The sequence below is a fragment of the Canis aureus genome, chromosome 2 (assembly GCF_053574225.1).
Source record: "Canis aureus isolate CA01 chromosome 2, VMU_Caureus_v.1.0, whole genome shotgun sequence".
Taxonomy (NCBI): domain Eukaryota; kingdom Metazoa; phylum Chordata; class Mammalia; order Carnivora; family Canidae; genus Canis; species Canis aureus.
The window spans coordinates 58,576,752-58,602,352 of NC_135612.1; the positions used below are offsets into that span (position 1 = coordinate 58,576,752).

The 25,601-nt window shown below is 48.9% G+C and overlaps 1 protein-coding gene across 3 annotated transcripts in view; it reads right to left on the minus strand.

The window, feature by feature from the left end:
• MINAR1 (membrane integral NOTCH2 associated receptor 1) overlaps positions 1-25,601 on the minus strand; it is a 32,112-nt gene that overhangs the window by 4,370 nt on the left and 2,141 nt on the right. For 2 of the 3 annotated variants that reach the window (XM_077874525.1, XM_077874516.1), the window contains exons 2-3: positions 5,625-7,975; positions 3,897-4,151 (exon numbers count right to left, since the gene is read on the minus strand). In XM_077874525.1, coding sequence (XP_077730651.1) covers positions 3,897-4,151; positions 5,625-7,925 — 2,556 coding nt within the window. In that variant the 5' untranslated portion in view covers positions 7,926-7,975. Of the gene's footprint in view, positions 1-3,492; positions 3,559-3,896; positions 4,152-5,624; positions 7,976-25,601 lie in introns of all 3 variants that reach the window. The other variant, XR_013365930.1, reaches the window with a different exon arrangement.

Genomic DNA, 25,601 nt, shown 5'->3' on the forward strand with positions numbered 1-25,601 from the left:
GCCTTTGTTTGAAAAAGGCTGTCCTCTCGCTCTGATTCCGGGCCCAGTTCCTCACCAAAGGTCTATTGAAAAATCAAAGGCACCTCCCAGATAAGCAGCTCAAAAAATATATATAAAATATTTCCATTTCAAACATTAGTCTGAGCAGGTCAGGCCACTGCTCAGAGTCAAGGTCCTACAGATCCACGCAGACTGCCCCTGTGCCCGGGGCTGCATCCCCAGAGGCAGGACCCACCTGACGTCACCCGTCTCCCTGAGACAGATGCGCTCTCTGCAGAAAAAATACCATCTTTAACCTGTACTGCCCGCAGATCCTGCTCCCCTGGGATGGTTACAATCTCCTCCCATGAGGAGAGGCAGCGTTCTCCTTTTATAGCCAGCATTTAATAATATAGTGTCACATAAGAGCAAACGATGAAATTCCAAGAAAGGTCACCTCAATCTTTGAAATTCAAACAAAATATCCATTTTGAAGATTTTTCTCGGCTTAATGCTCTAAACATGTACACATAAACGTCTGTTTCACATACACAAGATCACAAAACTTGTGAATCCTTCAAAAACTTTTAAAAAACTGAGTTGTACTGTATTGTTGGGAGAATACTGGTGAATCTAACCCATGTCACTGACTGTCACCTGCCCTTCACAGATGCACCCTCTGTCCTTTCCTGCCTTGTTCCATGTCCCAGGAGCCTGGCCCCAGGGACCCACCCAAGTGGGCCCGGTCAGCAGACAATGAATTCTCAGTTCCTACCAGGCACCTGCTGCAGAACCGTGGGTCTCAGTGAGTTTCAGAAACAGCTCCCTTCCTTCTGCCTCGGATCCCAGGGTGACAATGTCCTGTCACTGGTACTGGTCCCTGGGCTCTCACCCTGCCCACCACACAATAACAGCCCCCTCCCTGATCGTTCCATGTCCAGTCTACCATATGCCTGTGAAGAGCCCACCAGCTGAGAATGGCCCCTACATTGTTAAATGGTTGCCAAAATCAAAGATTATTTCATGTTATGTTAACGTTATAGGAAATTATAAATCTTGCCTTCCAAAATAAGTCTCCCTCAAATCACAGCCATACCCAGCCATTCACAGATCTTTGGGAGCTGCTTTCAAGTAGCCATGGTGGAGTTAAGCAGCTGTGACAGACACCGGAGAGGCCTTGAGGCCTAGATTGGTCACCATCTACCTTTACAACCCCTGTTCTGGTATATTCTATGCCACACTGCATAATGACAAGGATGGGACTCTCCCAGGCCCCTTCCTCACTGAGACAGAACATTTATGGGTTCTTATCATCTGCAGGACGCAAAGTCACGCTGGCCACCCTCACATCCATCATGAGAACAGGACTCCCCGGGTCATGTAAAGTCCTAAAGTCAGGATGCTCCATCTATGCAAGAGCCCCCCTACAGTGTCCTCCTCTAGAGTCCCAGGAGCCGCGGCCTCCCTGAGCTGCTCACTCCCACTGTGTGGACCAATGCCTGTCTGTACACTCGAGCCAGAGCTCCCTTCCCACCAAAGCTCTGCTCTCTGTGGGTACCTGGAGTGTGTGGCTGTGGCCACAAAAGCCTTTCAGCAATTTCACAGACACTAGACAGGACAGACAGACCCAGGATGGGCATATCTGGCTGGGAGACTGGTGTGCAGTGGTGGGGGACCACCCAAAGGGGCTGGGTCCAGGCGGAAGGTGGACAGCTACCCTCCCTGCCCTGGACCTTCAAGACAGGCTCTGGCCACGCGTGGGCTGCACCAACCACCTCATCTTCCCAACCGTGCCAAGGAGGCAAGCCACGCATACAGCACACATCAGGTGTCGTGTTCCCTCCAGCTCAAACAGGAAATCGGTATCTTTCCATATACGTATACTTCATGGGCTGGGGGTCAGCCTGCGAAATAAACTAATTTTAATATTTTAATTTTTCAGCAAGCACAAGCTCTAATAACAGCAAGTAGAGCAGTGATCCCAAGGTTTCCAGGGACCAGGGGAGGGTACCTTGTTGTCACCAGGCCTGCCAGACTCTGGCAGTGAAAACACACTCAGGAGGGCCCCATTGACAGGGAATGCACATCTGCACACAAGGGGACCCCATGGAGACCATCCAGGTGCTCATGCTGCTCTGACACCACCAGAGCCTCTCAGGCCGCCTGCGCTGCCTTCCTCAGGCTCCTGACGACGTCGGCCTGGCTCTGCAGCAAACATCCTCGTCAGGCCATGCAAGCCACATTCCCTCCTGTTTTGTGCAGCTGGAGATGCGGCTCTTTGCATTTCTAAGTGACGTCATCCAGAACGCTCTAATGTGAAGATCTACTCTTATTTCTTATAATTTTGTCTCTATAAACACTGGCACAGCAATGTCACATGTGCCTATGTGCAGCCTCCATTGCCCACACTCTATAGAGATGTTTCTCAATCTATGACTCACTCAATCTGTGCCTTTCAAGGTCATGCAGTAGCGGAGCCTCTCAAACCTCAGGGCTTGATACCCGCCGAGAACGGTGTGACTGGCGCCTATGGCCAAGCCGTCCACCGCCCACCTGCAGGGGAGTCCATCGCAGTCTGGATAGCAGGGCGAGGACAGAAAGTGGCCTGCCACACACACACGGGGGACACGGCATGCGGTAGATAAGTGGCCGCCACTACGAACCCCACTGGGAGGATCTGGCCAGAGCCACCCCCTCCCCTCGTTGCTATCACTTAGGGCCCAGTACAAACAAATGTCATTGCAGTCATGGTGGGGACACGAGGCTCTCAGACACTCTCGCCAATAGGAAAGGCAACATGGGAGGAAGAACACAGGCTGTGGGTTGGGTCCAGATCGAATCTGGACGTGTCCAACCCCAGGCCAGTACGGAGCTCTTTGGTCCCTTGTTTGGAAGCTGGAGGAGACCGTAATGGTCCATGTGCCTTGCGCTCACAGCCTGCTGTGCAAGCCCCTGAGGAGTTCAACTATCTTAGCATCATATAACCAGCCCCTACAATCCTTGTTATGGCCCACTTCATGCTGATACTTTAAATACCTTATTTTCAGACCCGTCACAATGATTCTGCAAGGCAGAGAGTGCGTGTGCCCACCAAACAGGTGAGGGGATGGATGCCCAAGCAGGGGCATGAACGTTCTGGGTCCCACAGCAAAGGAGCCTCTTCCTGCCACACCATGCCCCCCCCTCCACCTCAGCCCCTCTGCTTCACGCCCGCACCAGCCCCGCTGGCATCTCTCCCACGGCCTCTAAGTGACACGCTCATTCTGGGACATGTAGCACTGGCACCGTGGAGGCTATGGCCCCACTGCCCACAGAGCTGATCCTGCAGGTAGGGACAGGCCGCCGCCTGGGCTTCCGCGGTGATGCAGAGACACAGGCGCCACACGAAGGGGACCAGGTGGAGCTGCCCACCCGCATACACGTGTGACCGAACCCCAGCCCCGCGTGTGGTGAACAGAAAACATGCCCTCCGGCCACGACTGCATTCACAGAGCTCCCGGGGGTGGCTCTTACCTGGGACTGCTCCGTATGGAAACATAGTCCATAGCTTGGCTCCCACAAATATGCTTATCCCACGTGCTACGTATGGAAGGAGAAATCAGCTTGTATCTCATTAAACGGTTGAGCTCAGGTCTCGTGAGCAAATGCGAGAATCTGCACTTGGTACAGAGTCTTAAACACGCTGTTAGCAAATCGGGTGGCCAAAGTAAACAATCAATCGTTTACAAACATATAAGCAAAATAACGTTCCCCTCCTTAAAAATCTCTGCTCTGTGGCTTACAAAGTTCAGGGGGCCCGGGGCGCTGAAGGGTGGGGGAGCAGGCTGGACTAGGCCACCTGAGGTGCTTCCTGTGTCGGCCGGGGTGTGGCTGGGCTCCCCCCGCCGCCCCCCTCCCCGGGACAGCGAGACACTCACCTGCAGGTCCAGGGCGGTCAGCTTGCCCTTGTCGCCCACGTTCCTCGTGTACTCCTCGATGGTCCAGGAGGGTTGGCCCCGCTTCACCTCGGCCAGCTCCGTCAGCCGCATGTCCGTGTACAGAGGGTTGTTCTTCATGTGGGCTTTGAGGGATGCCGGGTAGGGGTGCGGGCTGAACACCTGCTCCACCAGGAAGCTGTCTTTGGGCTGCTTGGGCAGTCGGTGCTGGGGGGGGATGTCGTACTGTCTGTCTGCCTGCAGAGAGGCACAGAGAAGTCCAGAAAGGCGGCAGAGAGACTAGGATTTCACAGCACAGTGGGGCGGCCTCGGGTGTACATCCCCAGGCCTGCGGCCAGCCAGCTGGCGGGATGCGGCCAGAGCTAGTGGGGTGCACTCATTCACCCAGATACCAAGTATGCCTGTGGCAGGAGTGGTCTCTGGGCACAGCCGGTAACGGTTACACCACTGCCTGGAGCTAACACTCTGGTGCCAAACCCTGGCCCCCCCTCACTACCACCAACCCCAGGAAGCTGCACTCCTGACGCAGAAGAGGGGAAACCAGGACTGAGAGCAGAGGGAGGGAGGAGGGAGGGTCTGCGTGAATGCCTGGTGAGCCGCTGTGCAGGTGTGTGCGAACGTGCACCTGCACGGGGACCAGCCCCTATCACACCCGCTTCCTGCCAACACCACGTGCAGTATGCGGCTGCAGAAGGATAGAACAGCCGCCAGCACAGATACCACATGGTTGCTTGAGATCAGAAAAAATATCACCTCTTTTATTTACTCTTTTCCATCACTTTGGACACTGCAAACCTGCTGAGGTCCAGTTTTCCAAGCTTCTCCTTCTCGACCCCCTCTAGGGAACCCAGCCTCCCCCCGCGACTCCATGTGTCTGCAAGCCTGCACCACCGTCACTCCCTCTCTGATGCTGGACCCTCTGGTCCTTCCCCCGACCTTCAGAATCAGGGGAGGGGCTGAGGAAAGCAGCACCTGAAAACTGCATCACGGTAACCCAGGGATGAAGAGCGGCCCCAGATGCCACCGACACGGGTCCCCCGGCTGCAGGGAATGAGGGGACGAGGGATAGGAGCACCTGTGCGTGTGCTTGCCCTGGACAGACCGGGAGATGAACACACTCAAGCTAGCACGAAAACAGCCCAGCACACAAGGGTGACACGCAACAGTGACAGAGCAAAGGAAAGGGCCATCTGGGGAGCTGCTGTACTCTGGCAGCCATGCTGGGACCAATCTCCTTATTGGTCTTGCTTTTCTTACTAGTCATCTACCCATCTCACCATGGAAAAACTCGAACCTATAAAAAGCCCCATGAATCCACGCAACACAGGGAGGGGACACCCGCGCCCACGTGCCTGGAGGTGCCCGGACCCATTTCCTCTGCTTGCACCCTGCGGTTCCAGAAGCAACAGGAAGTCATCCTTGGCAACGCCCGCCGCTCCACTACCCGCCCCATTCTAGGAGAATCTGGCCTCTACCACCCATTCCATATCCCAACCCCGCTTTCTCCAGTGTCTAGCTGACGGGACGTGCTCCTTGGAGCTGGCGGGACAGACACGCTGCCTTCCGCCCTCCATGCTCTAACACGGACAGCCTGCCACACCTGGAGGGAAGGCCTCTCTCTCTCCTGACTCCCGTGACACTCAGGGCCAGGACATGCACCAGGACTGTGAGGGCTGGAGTGCCCAGGGTGGCAGGCATGGATGACATTACCTCTTTAGACTTGCGATGCCAGTCCTTACTCTCCCCAGGGCCTCGGTCCTTGCCGTCCTCCTCACCGAGGCCCGCACGGCTGGCGTAGGTGATGGTGCGCCAGTCTCTGGGCGAGTTGGAGGTGCTGGCGATCTTGGATTCCGTGGCGCTGTTCTCCTCGGTCAGGGACCTGGAGGACGGCCTGGGGAAGAGGCTCTTCTTCAGGGCCTTGACGCGAAGGCTCTCGCTGTTGCTCCCGCTGGCATCTGAGCAGTACCAGTCGGCCGCATTCTCCAGCTTGGGGGCCCGGGGGCCGCTGTGTGCGCGGAACAACCGCGGAGAGGCACTGTCGTCGGAGGGCGCCTCGCTCGTCAGGGAATTCAGGTCGATCTGCACGCTCACCTTCTCGGGCTGCTGCATTTTCTGATCCAGCTTATTTAGCTTGCCCAGGACCTGGGAGATTTCCTCGCGGACTCCCGACAGCGACTCAAGCTTCCGTTCGATCTCGCCGATCCTGAGCACCAGCCGGCACACACTGGTCTTCAGCTCCTCTTCCGAGGGGTGGCTGTTTTCTGGCCGGTTGCCCTTCTCCCCTTTGCCGCTGGAGAGCCCATTGGCAATTTTGGTCAGGTGGCGCTCGGGGGAACTGTCACCATCCGACTTATGGACCTGAGATAAGGACCCTGTGCTGTTGTAGCAGGAAGACTGCATCACCCCTGTGGAGCCGCTGATACTCATGTCATCCAGAAATCGGAAAATGTCACTAATGTCATCGCTGATGATTTCCGAGTCATCGTCTGACAGCTTTCTGGTGTGCCTGTCGCCGTACTTGCTCTGCCCCGAGGTGCACAGGTCTTTGCACTTCTGGGGCTCCAGCACGTGCTGCTCCGTCTGGGTGCCCACGCTGCTGGTGTCAGAGCTGAGCTGTCCGCTGGTGCAGCTGACGCTCTTCTCTTTGAACTTCTTGACCGGCTCATGCTTCTCTAGATCGACGGGTGATGACATCTCTTTAGATTTGAGCCCATTTGGTTTTGCCACGTAGCCAACAGGCAGGATCGGCTGCTGTGGGTCCTTTGGCGCCAGGTAAGTGGGGCGCCTGTCTGGGGTTGGGAAGTTGGGGCTCTGGCTGCTGGAATTCGGGTAGCGCAGCTTCTCCTCAGAAGGATTTCTATTGAAAAAGGATCGTTCAAAGTCAGGGACTTCTTCAGTATTCAGGCTCCAGCTTTTGACCGGCCAGGGGGTCTGCTTGCCCGGCCTCCCGGGACAGCGCCTGGCTTCCTGGGGCCCCATCACTGGCGTGGGCCCAAAGTATGTGGAGGCTTGAAGGTCATCCAAGCTTTCATGCTTTGCTCGCCTCTTGTCAGGCACCGGCGAGTAGACGGGATTCAGGTACTGACTGTTGTAGGGCATTTCAAAGCTGTGGTTGAAGAAGGGAGTCTTGTGGGACTCCTTCTGACGCTGGGGCTCCCCACGCTCAGCCTCGGCCTTGTTAGCAGGGCCAACCAACGTGGGGGACACAGTCATCAGGTTGTGAAAATCCTCTTTAAAGATATTCCTTTTCTGGACACAGGACTGGACCACAAATGGCTCCTCATTGGCAATGAAGGTCTCCTTGATGCCCTGGCCAATGGGCAGGGAGTCCTGATCCGAAATGGACTCGTTCTCAATGTTCATGGGGAAGTAGGTCCTCTGCATCTCACAGGGCTGGGGGCTGGCAACGGAGTAGGGGGCCAGGGCCTGCAGCCGGTCCAGGGAGGCCGCACGGCTCTTCAGCTCCTTGCTGACGCCCAGCAGGAAGTTGGGCTCGGAGGCGGGCAGGAACTGTGGGCAGTCCTTGCGGTCCACTTTGCGGCCCTGGGACGATCGCCGGGTGGGGTAGCCCCGGTGGAAGGTCTCGCTCAGCTCACAGTTCAGGGGCTCACACTCGGCCGCGGCGCAGACCTCCGTGTCCGACCTGCACGACTCGAAGGATGTCTCCTTCTTGCGCACCTTCTGCCGGCCACTGGGCAGCTTCTCCTTGGCGGCGCCTCCATTCATTTGGATCAGGTTAAATATTGTCACGATGTCTGCTGCCACCATAATCTTCTTGGACTGCTGGTTGTTGACGGTGCATTTCATCTTGTCTTTGAACAGCGTGGCTGGGAAGTTGGGGTCGAGACAGGCCGTGTAGAAGAGCACGCTTCTCAGTTTGGCGAGCTGCGAGAGGTCGAAGCGGGCACACAGGGACTTGCACAGATCCTGGTAGGAAACCGTGTTTTGCTTGCTGTCCAGCTCCTCCAAGATCTTCATCAAGAAGAGGGACGTGTCCTGGTTGGTCTCCATGACTTAGGACGTCAGAGGCTCACTGCCGATGTGGAGTCTTCCAGCCTGTTCTATAGTGACAACACCAAAAAGTGGAGGGAGGTCATAAGCACCGGGGGAGTTGTAAGCCACGTGCGTCACCAACCACATAAGGACATGCAAGGAAAAGCTTCTTAGTTCAAAAATGTCTTATCAGCTTTGAAAGTATTTATAATGTACGACTTTGTCATTCCCTTCCCAGGTATTGATGACAATGATTTATATATAAAGAAGTGTGCTGTGATGGCATTTATAATAGTGAAAAAATAAAACATCTTAAGTATCCGAATAGCCAAAGAATACATAAATAAAACATGTTCTGGCATACAGACTTTTCACAAGCATTAAAATCACACTAATATGCATCCTTATGATGGAATATTACATCAATAAAAAGGAACAAAATTGGGGTGCCTGGGTGGCATAGTCGGTTAGGCGTCTGGGTTGTGAGATCGAGTCTCATGTCAGGCTCCACACTGAGAGGGGAGTTTGCTCGGGATTTTCTCTCTCTCTCTACCCCTGCCCACCAGCTCTCTCTCTCTCTCTCAAATAAATAAAATCTCTTTTTAAAAAAATTTATTTATTTATTCATGAGAGACACAGAGAGAGAAGCAGAGACACAGGCAGAGGGAGAAGTAGGCTCCCTGCAGGAAGCTGGATGCAGGACTTGATCCCAGGACTCTGGGATCATGACTTAAGCCAAAGGCAGATGTGCAACCACTGAGCCACCCAGGTGCCCCAATAGTTTTTTGTTTTTTTTTTAAAGGAACAAACTGGTGGTACACACAATGGTGTGGATGGAGCTCACAGGCATTGTGCTTGAGTGAGAGAAGCCAGTCACAGGCTACGTGTGGTAGGATGCCACTTTAATGACATTCTGGAAACATCTGTGGCCTCAGGGTCTGGGTGTGAGTCAGTGGAGGGTGCTTCCCTGACTGTATGCATCTGTCAAAACTCGTGGAACAATGTGTGAGTTTCACTGCATGTAAATTATACATTCATTTGTCATTTAAAAATTAAACACTGAAGACTCTGTATGACAAAAAAAAACCAACTATGCTACAAAACTTAGTGAAAAATGGAAATAAATCTTTTTATGTAAGAAGGTCTTAATTATAGAAAGTTAGATGTTCTTGGAAATGAAGATTAAAGAAAATAATGCACACTACAATATTATCAGTGCTCATGTCTGGATAGTAAATATGGATTTTTCCTTAATAATCATCTTTGTCCCTCAGTATTTTATGACGCAGATTTTCAAACATACAGCAAAGTTGAACGAATTTTATAGCAAATACTCATATGTCCGCCATCTGGATTCTACCGCTAACATTTTACTGATTTGGCTCCTCACATACCTATCCATCGAGTCTTCATCAAGCCCTCTTATTTTTTTTTCATGCACTTCGAAGTCAATTGCAGACGTCTGAACAATCCCCCTGAACGTTTCATCATTCATATCATTAACCCAAGTGCAGTAACTGCTTACAGTTTTTCTTTGAATATCAGATCTACATGTGCAAATCTTAGTTGTGTGTTTGCGGAAGCTTTGATACATGTGCATACCTGTGCAGTCACCAAAACCCCCGGAAAGATCCAGAACGTTGCCAGTGCCCTGGAAAGTTCCCTCATGCCTCTTCCAGTTCACGCTGTGTCCTCATGCATTATGGGTAATGTTATGTTTTCTTTACAATTTCCCACCCTTTCTACAATTCTGACATGTGCTATTTATAATCCACACACAGTACTAATAATAAGCCTTACTTCGAAATACAAGGAGCAGCTACATCAACCCATCCTGAATGGAAAAAGTTAGACCAAACGTTCCACAAAATATCACACAAGCAAGTAGAGCCCATGGATAAATGAGGACTGGGTCTGAGATTCACCAGGAGACACGGAAGCCCAGGGCGCCACCTCCCTGCTCACGCCTGCTTGGTGGCCTACTGATGCTGGGGTTGGCTCAGCCCACATGGCCGACCCATTTCGTAGGGCAGCGGTGTGTTTTCTCTGGGTTAGATTTCAAGGGTTCCTGGGCTCCTGCATGTGTTCACCCACATGTGTCTTCAGGGACACGCGGAGACCATGGTTTGGATGTCCTCCTCTGGAAGACACAAAGGCCCTGAGGGGTCCCGTTCCCACACAGAGCCAGTCCCTGAGAAGCCTGCTTCTCCCCAGCAGCACACCCAGTCCTGCCCGACCCCACATTCGTCCCATGAATGCACTGGGTGTCAGGATGTCCTGATAAAGTGGGTACAACCCACTGGGCTTGAGTGTCAGGAAGATAAGCAGGCAAAGAAACCAGAGCAGAGAGAGCATGAACGTAAGGAGGGAAGGGCAAGCTGTACTCCTCATACTCGACTGCGTGTTGACTCTCACGACAGCCTCATGAGACCACTGTCACGTCTGCAATTGCCCTGACCACCGAGAACAGGGTCACTCTGACCTTGAAGGGTAGGAGGCAGCAACGGGGAGCAGTGAGAAGTGAAGTGGAAGGCTGATGACCCCCATGCAGTGCCCAGAAGAGCCCAACTCTGCTTCCTGTGAGGACTTTCTATTCCTCTTCACTAGCTAAAAACTTCCTTATCCCAGGTCAGAAACAGCATCTGGAAATCAAGGCCCAGTGTCTCCTGGAGTGAATGAAGGAATCGCAAGTGATCTGGAATAGAATAGAAACCTGACTCACTTTCTATTAAAACTGAACTCTGGGGGCAGATGAATGGCCAGGGATGGGCACCTGCCCCATCCGAGGGGGCACATGGATGCATGCGTGGCACCTGCGTGTGTACGACACGGATCCTTATGGGGGAACCCCATGCAACATCCTACAGTACGCCAGAGGAAACTAGGGAGGAATTGGGAGAAACGGGGTGCTCGGCTGAGAAGTAGGCTGCGAGGCACTGTAACCGAGTGACAAGGTCTCACTGCCACGTGCTGTCACAGGCGGGCTACCTCACTTGACCACACAGGCAGCTCTATGGTGTGAGGAGGCCACTCCCATTTCACAGATGGGGAGACTGAGGCTCTAGGAGGGGTGACAGCCCCTTCAAGGCAAAGTGAGTCGTCTGGGGGCCACAGTCAGGTTAGGGGCCCAGGGCTGATGATGCTGTGGAAGGCGCGCAGGATGGGGAGAAGCATCACCACTGCGGCTGGAGTAAACGGGGCAGGTGGGGGGCCACTATGGCCTGAGCACCTGCTACGCACTGGGGCTTACACGAAACGTGCACCACAGCCTGGAGAGGGAGGCACCACCACTCTTCAGTCTGTTTGAGGAAAAAAACACACGGAAACACACGGACACAGTCACTCAGATGCGTGTACACACTCACATTCTTACTCACACCACTCACCTAGGCTCTTTCCTCCTTACTTCTCTGTTGGCCCCAAAGACTGACTCAGAGGCTGTGTCAGAGGGGAGGGGACAGAGCAGGGGTTCCAGGCAGAGGGCAGGAGGCCCAAAGGGGCAGGTGGAGTGAAGTTTGTTTGGTGAGGATGGAGAGACGGGGGTGGACCTGCACCAGCAGGGGATTTGGATAGGCGAGTGTTGGGTGACTGGGCGGCATCTGGACTTGACTCTGTAGGCAGCGGGAGCTGAGAACACCAGGCCTGAGGGTTGGGGTGAGCACTGAGCCCACAGGATGCACAGGCGGACCCATGCTGTCTCTGCTAGAACACCATGAGTCGCACCACCTGCTCTAGGCTCTTTCCACTCCCACCCAAGGCTGTTGCCACCACACAACAGATGTGGCTCTGGGAAGGGTGGGACCCAGATGCCTGATGTTGTCTCACCCCCTCACAGCACTGCATGCCTTTCTCACGTCCCTCTCTGGCCATGACAAGTGTTGTTGCTGTCTGGTCCATAAGGCTAAAATGAACATCACCTTTCCATAGCTTTATGCATTTTTAAGAGCTCAGAGTGCTGACATCTGATGTTAACCAAAACAGAGCAGAAGAAAGGGAAATATGCTCCTGGGCCACAGCTCATAGAGTTGCCGCGGGAAGCTCTCTGGACTTCATTTCCACCAACCTGCCTTAAAGCTTTCATCTTCCCTTCTGCCAGCAACCCTTAACGCTGGTGAAAACGAATGATATAAACCTTCAATCAGATTAGCAAAAGACAGTGATGACGTGTTCTCATTCAGGCTTTCCCACACGCCCTCATATATTGATCCTTCAGAAGCCAAAATGGCGGGCAGCAGTGGAATGTGGCCGCGGTGGCCTTACTTCACGAGCGTGGACAGCACACTGCAGAACAGTTTCCCTGCAGTGTCTGTGTGATTCCTGCCTGAGTGTTGGCTTGCCTGTGCCTCTGGATGTTGTTTGTTTCCAGGATGGGGTTTGCTGCTGTGATTCAATGCAGCCGTGGATTCAGGGAAGCTGTAAAAGGGAGGCATGAAGTGAGGAATCTGAAACGTGTGGTCAGGAAATTTCACATTTCCTTGTGAAAATGTTAAGCTGAAGGGAGACCGCTTTCTCTCCCGGAGGCAGCTCTTTGCCACAAAATCTGCTAGAGAGGGCAGCAAGGAGTTGGAAGGGGCTACACTTCCACTTGCCCAGATGCATGTCCTACCCTGAGCTCAACCCTGGTGCAAAGTCCTTGACTAAGAAGTCAGGTCATTATGAAGCAATTTCCAGGTCTGGTGAGAAGGCAAGCTTAGAAAATGTGAAAAACCTTCCATTGTGAACACCTAGAAATGCTGGATAAAACATACTTAAAAGAAAAAAAAAAAAAAAAAAACATGTGCAGCTAGGTTTGGGAAAGAGCCAGGTAAATGTGCCAGAAACAGAGAAAGGATTGAAAATCACAGGAGGAGCAGGATCACTGGTCACGTGGCTGCTGTGGGGAAGATGGGGCAGGTGGTTCCCACTGAGTTAGGATAGAAGAGTTCTCCACCACATGGCGAGTGGGAACATGGATGTCTGCCTGGAGCTGGGACCCCTGAAGGACTATTCTCTAACTCTGCATGAAAATACGAAATAGAGAAAAAAACTGCTCATGAGCTCAGGAAACAAGGAAACTTGTCAGCCTCTGTGTTAGATAAAGTAAAAGGTTATTCCTTAAAATGCAAAGCAAGGCAATGCCTTAAATGCTCTGGGGCCAAAATTTATGTTGCCACAGGGTTCAAGAACTCTCAAGCTAAGAAATTAATACTATATTGGTTCCGTGCTGGTGATATCCCTGGATGCAAGCAAAACAAGTGCAAGACAGCTCTGGACAACTGACGGTGCCCTGAAGAGATAAGAAGCCACACACACTAACACAGGATAATATTTGAAAAAACTACAGCACACAAGAGGGAGTATTCACAATGAGTAAGAGTCAGCAGACATAAAATAATCAGGACCTTTAGGACTTTAATAATTTCACAAAGTAGAATAGCAATCTTAAGGACTTTGCAAAATGGAATAGCAATTTTTAAAAAAGCTGTAAGTATATTTTAAATAAGCAAAGATATCTAAATTTTTGGGGAATCCAAATAAAAGATATTGTGAAAAAAGAACACAGGGACCTGGAAAAGAACCAAATAGTACTCCTAGAAATTAAAAATAGCCTTTGAAATAAAAATCACAATAGATCAAATAACATACTAGCATAAGCAACAACAAAAAGAGAGAACTGGAAGACAAATCTAAGGGAATCTATAAACATGCAGCATAGAGAAATACAAATATTTTAATATGAAATCAGGGTCAAAAGACATAGAGCAGGAGAAGTCTTAACAAATGCCTAACAAGAATTCCAGGAAAGATAAGAGAATAGTGTAAAGCCAATAATCAAAATAACAATGTCTAGAATTATTCAAGAATTGAAAACACAAATCCTCAAATTCAAAGAGAAACCACAAGAAGATCTATAAAAATAAATTCAGCCCTAAACATCAAAGCATACCACATGGAAACTGAAGCATACCAGAAGGAGACAGAAAGCCTTAAAATGGCTGAGGCAGTGGGGCAAGGGAATGAATTACTGAGAAGAGAATAAACCTAAACATAAATTTTTTCAAGAATAGAGAAAAAGGGTCTAGGGCACCTGGGTGGTGCAGTCAGTTAAGCACCCAACTCATAGTTTCAGTTCAGGTCATGATCTCAGGGTTGTGAGACCAAACCCCATGTCTGGCTCTGTGCTCAGCACAGAGTTTGCTTAGGATTCTCTCTCCTTTTCCCTCTGCCCTTCCCTCTCACATTCTCATGCTCACTCTTTCTCTGAAATAATTAAATGTCTTTAAAAATAATAAAATAAAATAAATTTTAAAAGGAACTCTTCTGTTGCATAAAGATGAGATGGTAATTTGGGGCATCTTTTTGATAAGCTGAGGTCTATTTATGAAATCCACATTATGTGTATTCCATGAACAGATGTCCAGAATTCTTGGCCCTTTTAAAGTTAAAAAAAAAAGAAAAAGAAAAAGAAAAACTAGAAGACATAGACACAATATTCTTGAAGTGCTAAGGAAAAATGACCTATAGCTTATAGTTCTAACACCAGAAAAACTACTATTCATAAAAAAAATTAAAACTGCAGACACATTCCTCACTGTAAAAACTACTAAAGAAGCTCCTTCAGAAAAAAAAAAGAAAATCCAGAAGAAAGTAGTAAACATATAGCTAATTCTAAACACATATTAACTATATAAAAGCATAGTAATGACTACTTTTAGAGCCAAGATGGAAGCAGGGGTATGATCAGGGTTAAAACTCCTTAAGCATTACCTGGTATTCTCCAGAGGAGGAAAAATATGTTAAATATAGATGTTAACTCAAAAATGTATATTAGAAAACATTTATGGATAACCATCAATAGAACAGGAATAAATTACAGAACTTAATGTAGAACTTCTAAACTAGTGTAAAGAAAACAGAGTAAATAAAAACTCAGTAAATTAATAGAAGGTCAGAAATCAAAGAAATAAAGAAACAATGACAAAGTAAGATAAGTAAAACTCACAAGATGACAGAAATATATCCAAATACATCAAATCACAATAAATGTAAACAGGCTAAATTTACCAATTAAAAAACTGTGACTCTCAAATTGGGTCTTAAAAAAAAAAAACTTGCAGCCAAATGCCACCTATGAGAAATATACCTAAACATGCTTTCACAGGAAGGTTGAATGTATATGGATGAAATAAGACATATCAGCCAAAACCAAATCAAAATACAGTTGGTATTTGTTTTAGGCAGAATGGTACAATAGTTAAATATCAGAAACTCTAGAGACAAATTGCCCAAATTTAAATCCAAGCTCTTCCACTTATGAGCTGGGTGACTTAAGCATTATTAGTCTCTGTGTCTCAGTTTCCTCATCTGAAAATGGGGATGATAATAGTATCAACCTCACATGGTTGAGTTATATGTATGAGTGCCTGGCAAAGAGTAAGCAGTTTGACTATACAGATAAAGGTCAAGATAAGCAAATCCTATTGCCTTCCAAATCCCCCTTTAGTTATACATCAAGATAGACATTCACATGGGTTCATAAGGCAGCAAAACTGCTCATTCAAAACACTTTTTAATAGTAAGAGTACAGTGGGGAAAGAGATAAACATGGGTTTATCATATAATTGATATTATACAGCAGCTATTGTGAATGAATTTATTTGTAGTAAATTAAAGGATGAGCTTCAAAAACACAAAAATGTGTGGAAAAGAAAGTTACAAATCAATGTGTCATATCATTGATGTCATTTGAAAAAAAATTGTTTTAGAATGTTTATATAAAACAGAAAGTATGAAAACATCTATGGAAATGAAATATGTCTGGTTTGGGATCATGGTATCCTTTAGAGAAAGAGAGAGGAGGAAGGAAGATGTGGTGTAAGACCCAGAATTACATGCCACCTTGACATCTGGTGAAACCAGAGGGTCTCACATGACCTCCACACTCTGCTCCTGTGCAGAAGGTCCCCAGCCCAACATCCCTCCTTCTCAAGGAGATCAAGCATAGCTCCTACCTGTCCCTGAGTAGCAGGTGTTGGTAACTTGCCAGCCATGGAATTATTCAAACAAGTCAATCAAGCCTCCCAAGGATCCAGGGGTCACTTCACCCTCTTGTCACTATATCACCTACTTCCCACAGACCCAAGTTCACACCCTTTGTGCCCCATTTCCTCCTCCCCTGGGCCATGAATACATGATTAATAAACCATTGTCAATATCATCTATCCAACATCAGGTGCTTGGTGCATGGACATCCACATAGCCCTAGGAGGGAAGGGAAACCTCCCTCTCACCATTGGGGTGAAGAGCAGGTGATGAAAGTACAAGGAATGGCAAGTAGAACATGAGCTTTCACGTAGTTTTTCTTTAAAAAAAAAAGTCATGGAAGCAAAAATGATCAAATGTGAACTCCTATTTAATCTCAGTGGTAGATGGACATCTCTTAGGTTACTTTCAGTTCTTCTATGCACTTTTAAAAATATGTACTAATTTAAAGGTAAAGTATGTTTTAAAACCTAGAAAAACAAGTTCCCACTTAAACCTGTCAAAAATGGAAACAAAAGGAAAGAAAGGTATTTTTGTAAGTAGGCTCCACACCCAGCGTGGAACTCAATGTGAGGCTTGAACTCAAGACTCTGAGATCAAGACTTGAACTGAGGGACATCTGGGCGGCTCAATGGTTGAGCATCTGCCTTCAGCTCAGGGCGTGATCCTGGGGTCCTGGGATCAAGTCCCACACCGGGCTCCCCGCAGGGAGCCTGCTTCTCCCTCTGCCTATGTCTCTGCCTCTTTCTGTGTGTCTCTCATGGATAAATAAAATCTTTAATAAAAAAAAGATTTGAGCTGAGATCAAGAGTTGGACACTCAACTGATGGAGCCACCCAGGCACCGCCAAAAGAAAATTTTTATAAATAAGGCTATAAAGATGAGTAACTAAGAAAATCAACAAGACTGTGTTTTGCTGTTATTCATATTCATTGATTTTGCATTTTTATGGTGAGAGGTCCTGTGTGCTGGAGGGAACACTAAAAAGTTATCTGCTTTAAGATACTTAGTTAGATGCTCTGGTCAAAATGGCAATCAATTTGGATAGCCAAATATTGAAACTTAGTGCAAAGCTCCTATAATTATAATTTGATGGATAAATCAATGGAGAATAGAAAGACAAGAAGCAGCAGGACTGACTATATGACAAAGGAAGCCTTTCGAGTCCATGAGAAAACACTGCTTTATTCAGTAGAACATAAATGCACCAATAATTGTTATTGGAATAACTGGTTAACCAGCAGGTAAAAAAATTAAGTTAGCTCTCAGTCCTTGCCATACACAAAAGGAAGTTATGGATAAAATAAAAAGAAGGAAATTTTTGTCAGGATATAGATAATGGCAGGTCATGTAAGCATCTTCCATACAAGATTCCAGAAGTTGAAATCATGGAGAAAAAGACTGATCAGTTTGGATGAATGGAAATGACTACTTCCAATGCCAATAAACATCATGAAAATTGAAAAAAACATAACAAACAAACCTGAATGCAGAAGCTTTTGGCATCTTACTTAAAGCTCTAAATACTAACAGGAAAGAAGGAGCAGTCCAAAAGAAAAAAAAGTCAATCTACAAAGAAAGAAAAGCAAAGAAAATAATGTATGTCATAATAAGTAAAGCAAACTAACACAGCAATTTGACTACCTTATTATTTATAAATCTAAAGAAAGTATTTGAAATGATTTCTTTATGAGGTGGGGAGGCACTACAAGATGTGGGCTTTTTGCCTGATGGATTGGAAATGGTTAAGAAGGCTCATACCCCTATGGGGGGGGAGGGGAATGGCTATGGGAAAGAAGGCATCCCCATGTATCATTGGAGAGGTACACATCTGTGTGACTGTTACAGGAAGTAATCAGCAGTAAAATTTAAAATGAAACTTAAAACCTAAAATGAAAACATACCTATTTTTAAATAAAACAAATCTATACTTCTAGGTATTTCTCTAAACGAAATAATCAGATACACGTAAAAAGAAAAATGCTACAGATACATTCTCCTCAATGCTGCTTATAAGAAGAAAATATCATCTTTGTGATAACCTTTGTATCCAAAAACTGGTCGTGATTTCAGCATATCACATTAATGTGCTGAAATACCATGCAGCACATTAATAAATCATGTTGCAAAAGTATATTTATTGACATGTTAAATATTAATGACATCTTCTTAAGTAAAAAAGCATGCTACTAAATGGCACATTGTAATATGATATGCAGTTGTTTATATGTATACATCTCTATATACCAAAACTTATACTAATTGTCCCTGGGTGCTTTTTTTTTCCTCCTTTTGTCTCAGGTCTGTATGACTCAAATGTTCTGAATAACTGACTTTCTAATGAAAAATAAAGAGGAAAAAATTTTAGGCAGATCCCAGCAACCTAAATTGGGGAGTAAATTATCACCTATGACCTTTGGTTTTCTCTTCTAGAAAAGGAAGGCATCACTTCCTGCTCCTGGGATCACTAAAAGGGTCAAATGAGACATCCATTTTTTTTTTCATTCAAAAGATCTTTATTTTGTAACTGGTATGTGCCAGGCACTATTTTAGCTGGTAGAAATACAGCGGGATACAGAGCAAACCAAAATAAAACAAAACTCCCCTAGTAAACTTATGTTCTAGGTGGGGAGATAAGCAAAATAAACAAGCACAACATATAGTACAGTAGAGATGCAAAGTGCTATGGAGAAAAAGAGAGGAAAACACAGAAAGAATAGGGCAGATGGAAGTCACAATTTTAAATACAATGGTCAAAGATGTCCTCAGGGGAAAACTGCATTTGAATGAAGTCCCTGCATATATATAGAATAAACCAGGTGCCTACCTTTTTTCCATGAGGAGAAAACCAAGTGTCCAAGGCAGAGGGGACGGCTAGTGCAAAGGCCTTGGGGCAGAAGCGTAAGTGGCATGTTTGGCTGGCCACGGAGGCACTTTATAAGATATGGTATGTAAAGAATTATTATGTACTAGTATATTACCTCTCACATAATATTTAGCTCCAAAATGATTACTTTATCAAAATGTCTCCAAGAATACCTTCCTAATGCTCAGGCATCACTCGTGTCTCATTTTAGGGCAAAATATTAGTAACAAGTAGGAGGTCCCTTAACTTCCCCTTTCTCTGCCTGAAATCATCCCCAGACCAGCCTCCCCTCTTTGACTTCCCAGGACGGGTGAGGCCCTGGACCCGATGATGGCGGCAGAATGGAGACGTATAGACAGACAGCATTTTTGGGGTTGGGGGGGCGTGGGGGGAGGTGATGCCAGGGAAGCCAAAGTGTTGCATAGCAGTACAAGAATCCCTTGGTTCACTTTTTACCCGGGAAAGTTTTTCCGTCCTCTCCTGCACAAACTCCCTATACTTTGTGTTAATTTGTGTTAGCTGTTTTCACACCTGCAATAAATGTAAACGTGCATCCCTGATCCCACGTGTGGCCTCCTGACAACTAGGTATATGGCTCTGTGACTCCTGTGCCTGATGGGCTCTTGAGACCGTGTTGAACTTTTGCTATTGTGTTTCCCAAACTGGGCTCAGTGGCTTGAGTTTCAAGAGGGTAGATTCTAGGATTCGAGAACACAGGCCATGGTGAAGATCGTGTGGATTCTCCAGAAGTCAGATGAAGCTATGCCACGGGTCTGCCTCCCCGCACTTTGGCGGCAAATACAGATCATCTCGGACGTTGTCATCTGAGGCTGCCAGGTGCGAGAAGTCCACCTGGGTTTCAGGGTTTCACAGGGCTCAGATCCAGATATCCTCGACTCTCGGCCCCCTCCTCCATCCCCAAAGCCAGCAGCCGCGTGGCTCCCACCTGCGCTCCCATGGTTGCGGCTCCCTCTGCGACTCCTCTGCCTTCTCCTGCCCGCTTGAGGGCAGTGGCCACCCAGATGGCCAGGACAATTCCCTTTGCAAGGTCCTTAACTTATGCACGTCTGCAAAGTCCCTTCTGCCGCCAGGTACCCTAATGAAGCCTGAGGTGCTGGGGGCTGGCCGCAGGCCGCTTTGGGGAGGTTCCTTCCTGAGCCTGCCATGGGTTCCTCCCCCTGGGGACCCGAATCCCCGGGCACCAGAGCCCCCGGACGGAAGGAAAGCTCACCCCCCCACCACACACATTTTCTCACATGTACAGTAGACGTAACTGGAAGCACGACATCCTTCCCAGAGGGCGAAGGCTTTGCCCTAGTTGATAAAATATGACTTGGTTGGCCCTGCCCGTCAGTGGGAACTGGCTACTGATGGGCGACCGAGGAGAACAAGAAGAATTTCTGGTGGTGTGAACAAGGACTGTCCCAGGCAGCAATCCCGAAACACGTCCTAAAATCTGGGAAATGTGGCTGGCCATGCTGCCTCATCCTGCTCCCCATTCCTGGAGCCCACAGCAGGCCCGACCTTCGGAGTAGGTACCTGCAGTGCCCTCCACTCCCTGCCAGAAGAAGGCAGCCTCTCCCCTCCCCAAGGGGTTGTTGGTCACACATCGGGGCAGCTTTCCCAGGATCTGCAGGTGGCTCCTCCATCCCGGTTCCTCCAACCAGCCATCCACGACCGGCTGCAGCCATTGAGTCCTTTCCGTTGATGAGACTCGGCTGCAAGCTCCATCCTGTGACTCAGGTCAGCTCAAACCCAGTTCCCCTCTCCCCTCCAGGCAACTCGCCACAGCAGGTGTAAAATGTGGGGTAAACGGAGGCTTGGTGCTCAGCCCAGACATTCCTACTGGGCAGCCCTGGGCAAAGCCTGGAAATCTATATTGGTGAAGATCCCCGAGAGGCTCTGGGATGGTGGGCAGCTGCTTGGGGATTCTGGACGAGTCACACCGTGGTGCCACGACCCGTGGTTCTTTAAATAATTCCCTACTGGTTCTGCACTTCTCAAGGAGAGCTTCCTTATGGTGGCGTGCAGAACACTGTCCCCTCCCTCAGCCGAGCTCTAAGGATCTTTTCAGTGGCCACACCATGTGGTAGACTCAGACCCAGGCTGTGGGGGGACTGAATCGTGGTCTTCTCTTCCTTCCTGTGGCTGTGCAGGGTCAGGCCTTCCACACCCCTGCAGAGATCAGCAGGACCTCATTCCCTCCCTCACCCGATGGTATGCACAGACATACCAGGCCTAGGCCAGATACGATGCTAGTCACAGGCTGACACCAAGAAGGGTGCAGTCCCATCCTTCCAGGGTCTCCCAGCTCAGTGGGGACAGACCAGCAGACAGCTGTCAGTACAGCTCAGTGCGAGCTCCCGTGGCGATGGGGACAGAGAGGAGGAGCCCACAGACCACTGCCCACACCCAGTCTTTATCTATGCCCACTCACACCCACTCTCTGCCTACCCACTGTCCACCCACTGTCCACCCCACTCACTGCCCACTTACCGCCCACACACTGCCCCCCAGCCGCTACGCTGAGGAAGGTCTCCCCACTCCCCCCAGCTCCGTGCTCTTCTTGGCTTCTCGGCACTGCCAACTCCCTGCAGGCTTCCGTGACAGTCATAGCCCCTCGTGCTCATGGGACGCCCATCAGCCCCCACTGGTCTGTTGACCTCTCTGGCTTGTGTTCTCAGCTCTTTATGGAAGTCCCCTCAAGGACCCATAAAGCCTGCACGTTTAGCTTCCAGCAGGAGGCTTTCCTATTTTGAAATTCTCGTGTTCACAGAGGCTCCACATGGTAGCCACTGCCCATCAGCCACGGGGTCATGACTGCTCCAGAACAGAAGGTGAATGGCAGGGGGGACGCACAGAGGACAGTCCAGGCAAAGGGGATGCTGGGTGCTCAGCGCTGTGCCTGCTGGCCATACTGGTGGGAAGGCCACTCAGAAGCTCCTGCTGGCTAGGGGCATGCAGAACTCACACGCAGAGCTCTAGCAACAGCACCTATGAGCACGTCCAACAGATCCACTCTCAATGCTTTGATGACACATGTGCACATGTGTGTAGCCCACTGGGCCAGCAGATGACACGTCACAGGTCACAGCTACTCAACACTGGCCCTTCAGTTCCTTCCACAGGCTCTCTTAGCTTGGATTCCAAGGTCACGACACAGCTTCTTTTTATTATCTGACTCCTAATCTCCCTGGTCTGTGAACACATTTACCAGATTCACTTTCTTCCCCCCAAACTGGAGCCAGCGTGTCATGGCCGGTTCACCAGGCTCTGGGCTGTCATGGTCCTTCTCAAAAACAGTGACCTGGGTATATCCCCAAACGACCTCTCCACCCAGCTAATGATGACAACATCCTCACGCAGCGGCCACACCCCAGTGCTGATCCCCCCTGAAGCCCTGTCTCAGTAGCCATGGGCCCTCCCGATGGGTTCCAAACCAAGGCCAGCCTTATCCTGAGCCCTGTATGCACTGCCCCTGTCGGGATGGGCAGGTCCTGCTGCGGGGATTCACAGTCCCCAGACTCCAGGGACTCTAACACATCCTGTGTGAGTAAGCTAGGGTCTGCACCCCATGTCATCTGTGATCCAGGACTCAGACCGAGGGAGCGGCCAGCTTCTAGAGCTTTCACTACCAGTGGAGCAGAGGAAAAGGAGACTATGGTGAAACATCTTATACGTCTGAAAGCTCCCATGCACATCTCTCTAGCCAAGCAAGGCACACGGACATGGTTAACTTCACAGAAGCTGGAAAATGCAATCCTATGTGTGCCCAGAAGGAGAAAGTGTCCGAACATTTATGAACAGAATAGCCGTACATATATTGCTTATTACCTCTTGTAGAAATCCCGTTCCTAGGTGCAATGTAATCATTTAAAAATATATATGTATTTGGTCCTTCAGATAATCGAAATATAAACTTCTCAAATATGTTGGGCCTTCATCCACAGACCCTGACAATGCTTCAGAGCCATAAGGGTGAAATGGGCGTCTTATTTTTGAGGAAGGTGACTTTTGGATCCTACCCAAGGGCTGGGGCTGGTTTCCAGGAGGACCAATCACCTAATTTCAAGGGTTGGGACTTCCAGTCCTACCCCCAATCTCTAAGAGGGAAGAGCGGCTGGAGCTTGAGTCAATGGCCACTGATGTAGTCAATGGTGACCAGGTCACGAAGCCTCCATAAAACCCCAAGAGGAGAGCTTTCTGCCCCCTTTTCAGACAGCTTCCATGTTCGAGGAACCAGAATATCTCCATGTTCCACCAAGCTGGGCCCCTAGCTCTAAAAGGACTGTAGTTCTTTTGCTTGGGACCTTGCCCTGCATCTCTCTTCACCTGGCTATTGATTAATATCTTTTAATAAACTGGTGAACGTTAAGTGTTTCTGTGAGCCATTCTAGCAAATTAATTGAGCCTAAGGAGGAGGCAGTTGGGACCTCCGCTGTGTGGCCAGCAACCAATCTGAAGCACAGGTAACAACCCAGGGCTCCTGGCTGGTGTGTCAAGCGGGGATGGGGTGGGGACCATCTGTAGGACTGAGCCCGTAAGCCGTGGAATCTGATGCTGTCTCAAGGAGATTAAGTCAGAAGTGAACCGAACCCAGGTGTCCAGGAACTGCCAGTGTGTGGATGACCCACTCCCCACATTAGAATTCTCAAAAGCCCAGTTAACAGCTCTAACCACGTTAAGTTTTTCTTACAATGAGCCAGTCAGTGTCCTAGATGCTGGAGACACAGCAACAGATAAAGCCCCTGCCTTCCTAAGATTCACACGGTAGCAGAGCCCGACTACCAGTCACTGTTCCCTCAGAATAACTCTTTTCCTCATTCATCCAGCAAGTCCCTACTAAGCACCCTACTCACCTGCTGGGCACAGGGCCAGACCCAGGAGATTTAGGGCAGCAATGGTGAGGCTCCTCTGGGGACAGAGCTAGCTGTGGAGAAGGATCGGTGCCAGGGAAACATTTATAATACAGAATGAGGTAACCACAGTATTTTGTTTCCAACAGACAGAGAGAAAATATGCCATGTTCTAGAGAGAAGCCTTCCAGTGATTCTCAAACTGTGTCCTGTGGAGCCGTTAGGGGTTCCGGAAGGGTGCCTGAGAAGTCACACCCGGAGTGAGTAGGCTGCTCCCCACTCTTTAGTCTGTTTCGCACACTCAATTGTCATAGAATATTTAATTTTAAAAAGAGAAAGGGGATTAATGATCTGATCCGATGTGCTCTCATTTCATGCTTATAAACATGCAGGAAAGTTAAGTAACTCATCAACGTCATAGGATGAGTTAGGAGCATGCCTGAAGCTGGCCCCTCACTGCCTCTGCTTGTCTCCAAACTCTACGGTGTGTGTTCTTTTTCTTCTTTCTTCTTCTTCTTTTTTTTAATTTCAATGAACACCGAGTCTGCAGGTAAGGTTCCAAAACTACCGTCCCAATGTCAGTGGGAAAAGCTAATCAGTGGGGCTTTAGCAACAGATTTGCAAAGGGATCTGGAGCAGAGAGCAGAGCCTCCCCCTTCCTTCTCCCGGGCCAGAGGATCCCGGCCCTGCAGACGCGAAGCCAAAACTGCAACACTGCTTTCTGCTTCACAGTTTGTCAAGATTTGAGACAGGGCTTATTTTGGAAATCCTGAGTAAGAAGAGCCCCAGACCAGTCCTGCGTGCTGTGGACAGAAACAGGACACACAGCCTACCCTCAGTGGAGCACAAATGCTTCACAGGGAGGATCAGAGTTAATAAATACAAAGGCTTTTAGAAGCTGGAAAGTCTCATCAATTTTGCCTCTGGCACTAGCCAGGGAAAAAAGACATTCTATATGTAAAACTCAGAAAGAACATACCACCAACAAAGAACTCTTTGTCTGTCTTCCAAGTATTAAGTGCTATACAACACTTCCTCACCAAACTCATCAGAAATGCAAATAAACTGTTTGATCTATTCTTTCCCTGGCAACTGATATTTATTTTCACATAGTCCCAGATCTATACAAACCTCATCAGACACACACAATAAAAACCAACTTTATTTACCAGACATTTAAGGTTTTTCCCTCCGGGCTCCAGTAAGCTAAGAAAATCTGTAAATTTGCTCTTTCTGCAGATTTGACTCCCCCTCCTGCTCCACCTTCCTCTGCTACACAAGAAGAAAGCCCATTAAGGGGCGGGGGGCGGGGGGGGGGGGGCAGTGTAACTCTCTCTACGGTGCCAGGCACCGGACACACTCTTACTCTCTTCTCTCACTTCAACAGTGCTCGAAATACTGCAGCCAGGCTTTCAATGAGCCGGTGGCCCAGAGCTCATTCCAAAAGACAACCGTGGCCACAGCAGCCTGCCGGCTTCCACCTGCAGGGCAGGCTCTGTTGATGTCGGTGATTCTAGAGATGGGAAGGAAGGGCCCTTTACTGACCCTCTCCATCCCAAAGAGGTGATGGCAGCGGTTCATTTGCTGGAGGAAGGGGTGCTGGAGGAAGGGGTGCCTCACTGGCCCCAAAAGCTGCTGCCAGACTCCTGGCAACTCTTCACATCATGCATAAAATCACAGCAGAGCCCAGCAATGAAGCTCCAGATCACAGCAGCAAAAACTCTGCCCCCTCCCAATGAAATCATCCCGTCCACAAGAGAAACGGGGGTAAAGCTTTTGAAGACAGACCTCTATTGTTTATAGCAGAGACTCTGGAGCTTCCCCTTCCCTCAGGTCTTCACCAAACGTGTGCACAAGCATTTAACACAGCTACGGTCTTCCAGCTACAATCTTCCAGTGCTGATTGAGCGCTATTACAGTTAAGCTACTCAAATGCCACCGGAAGCTCCG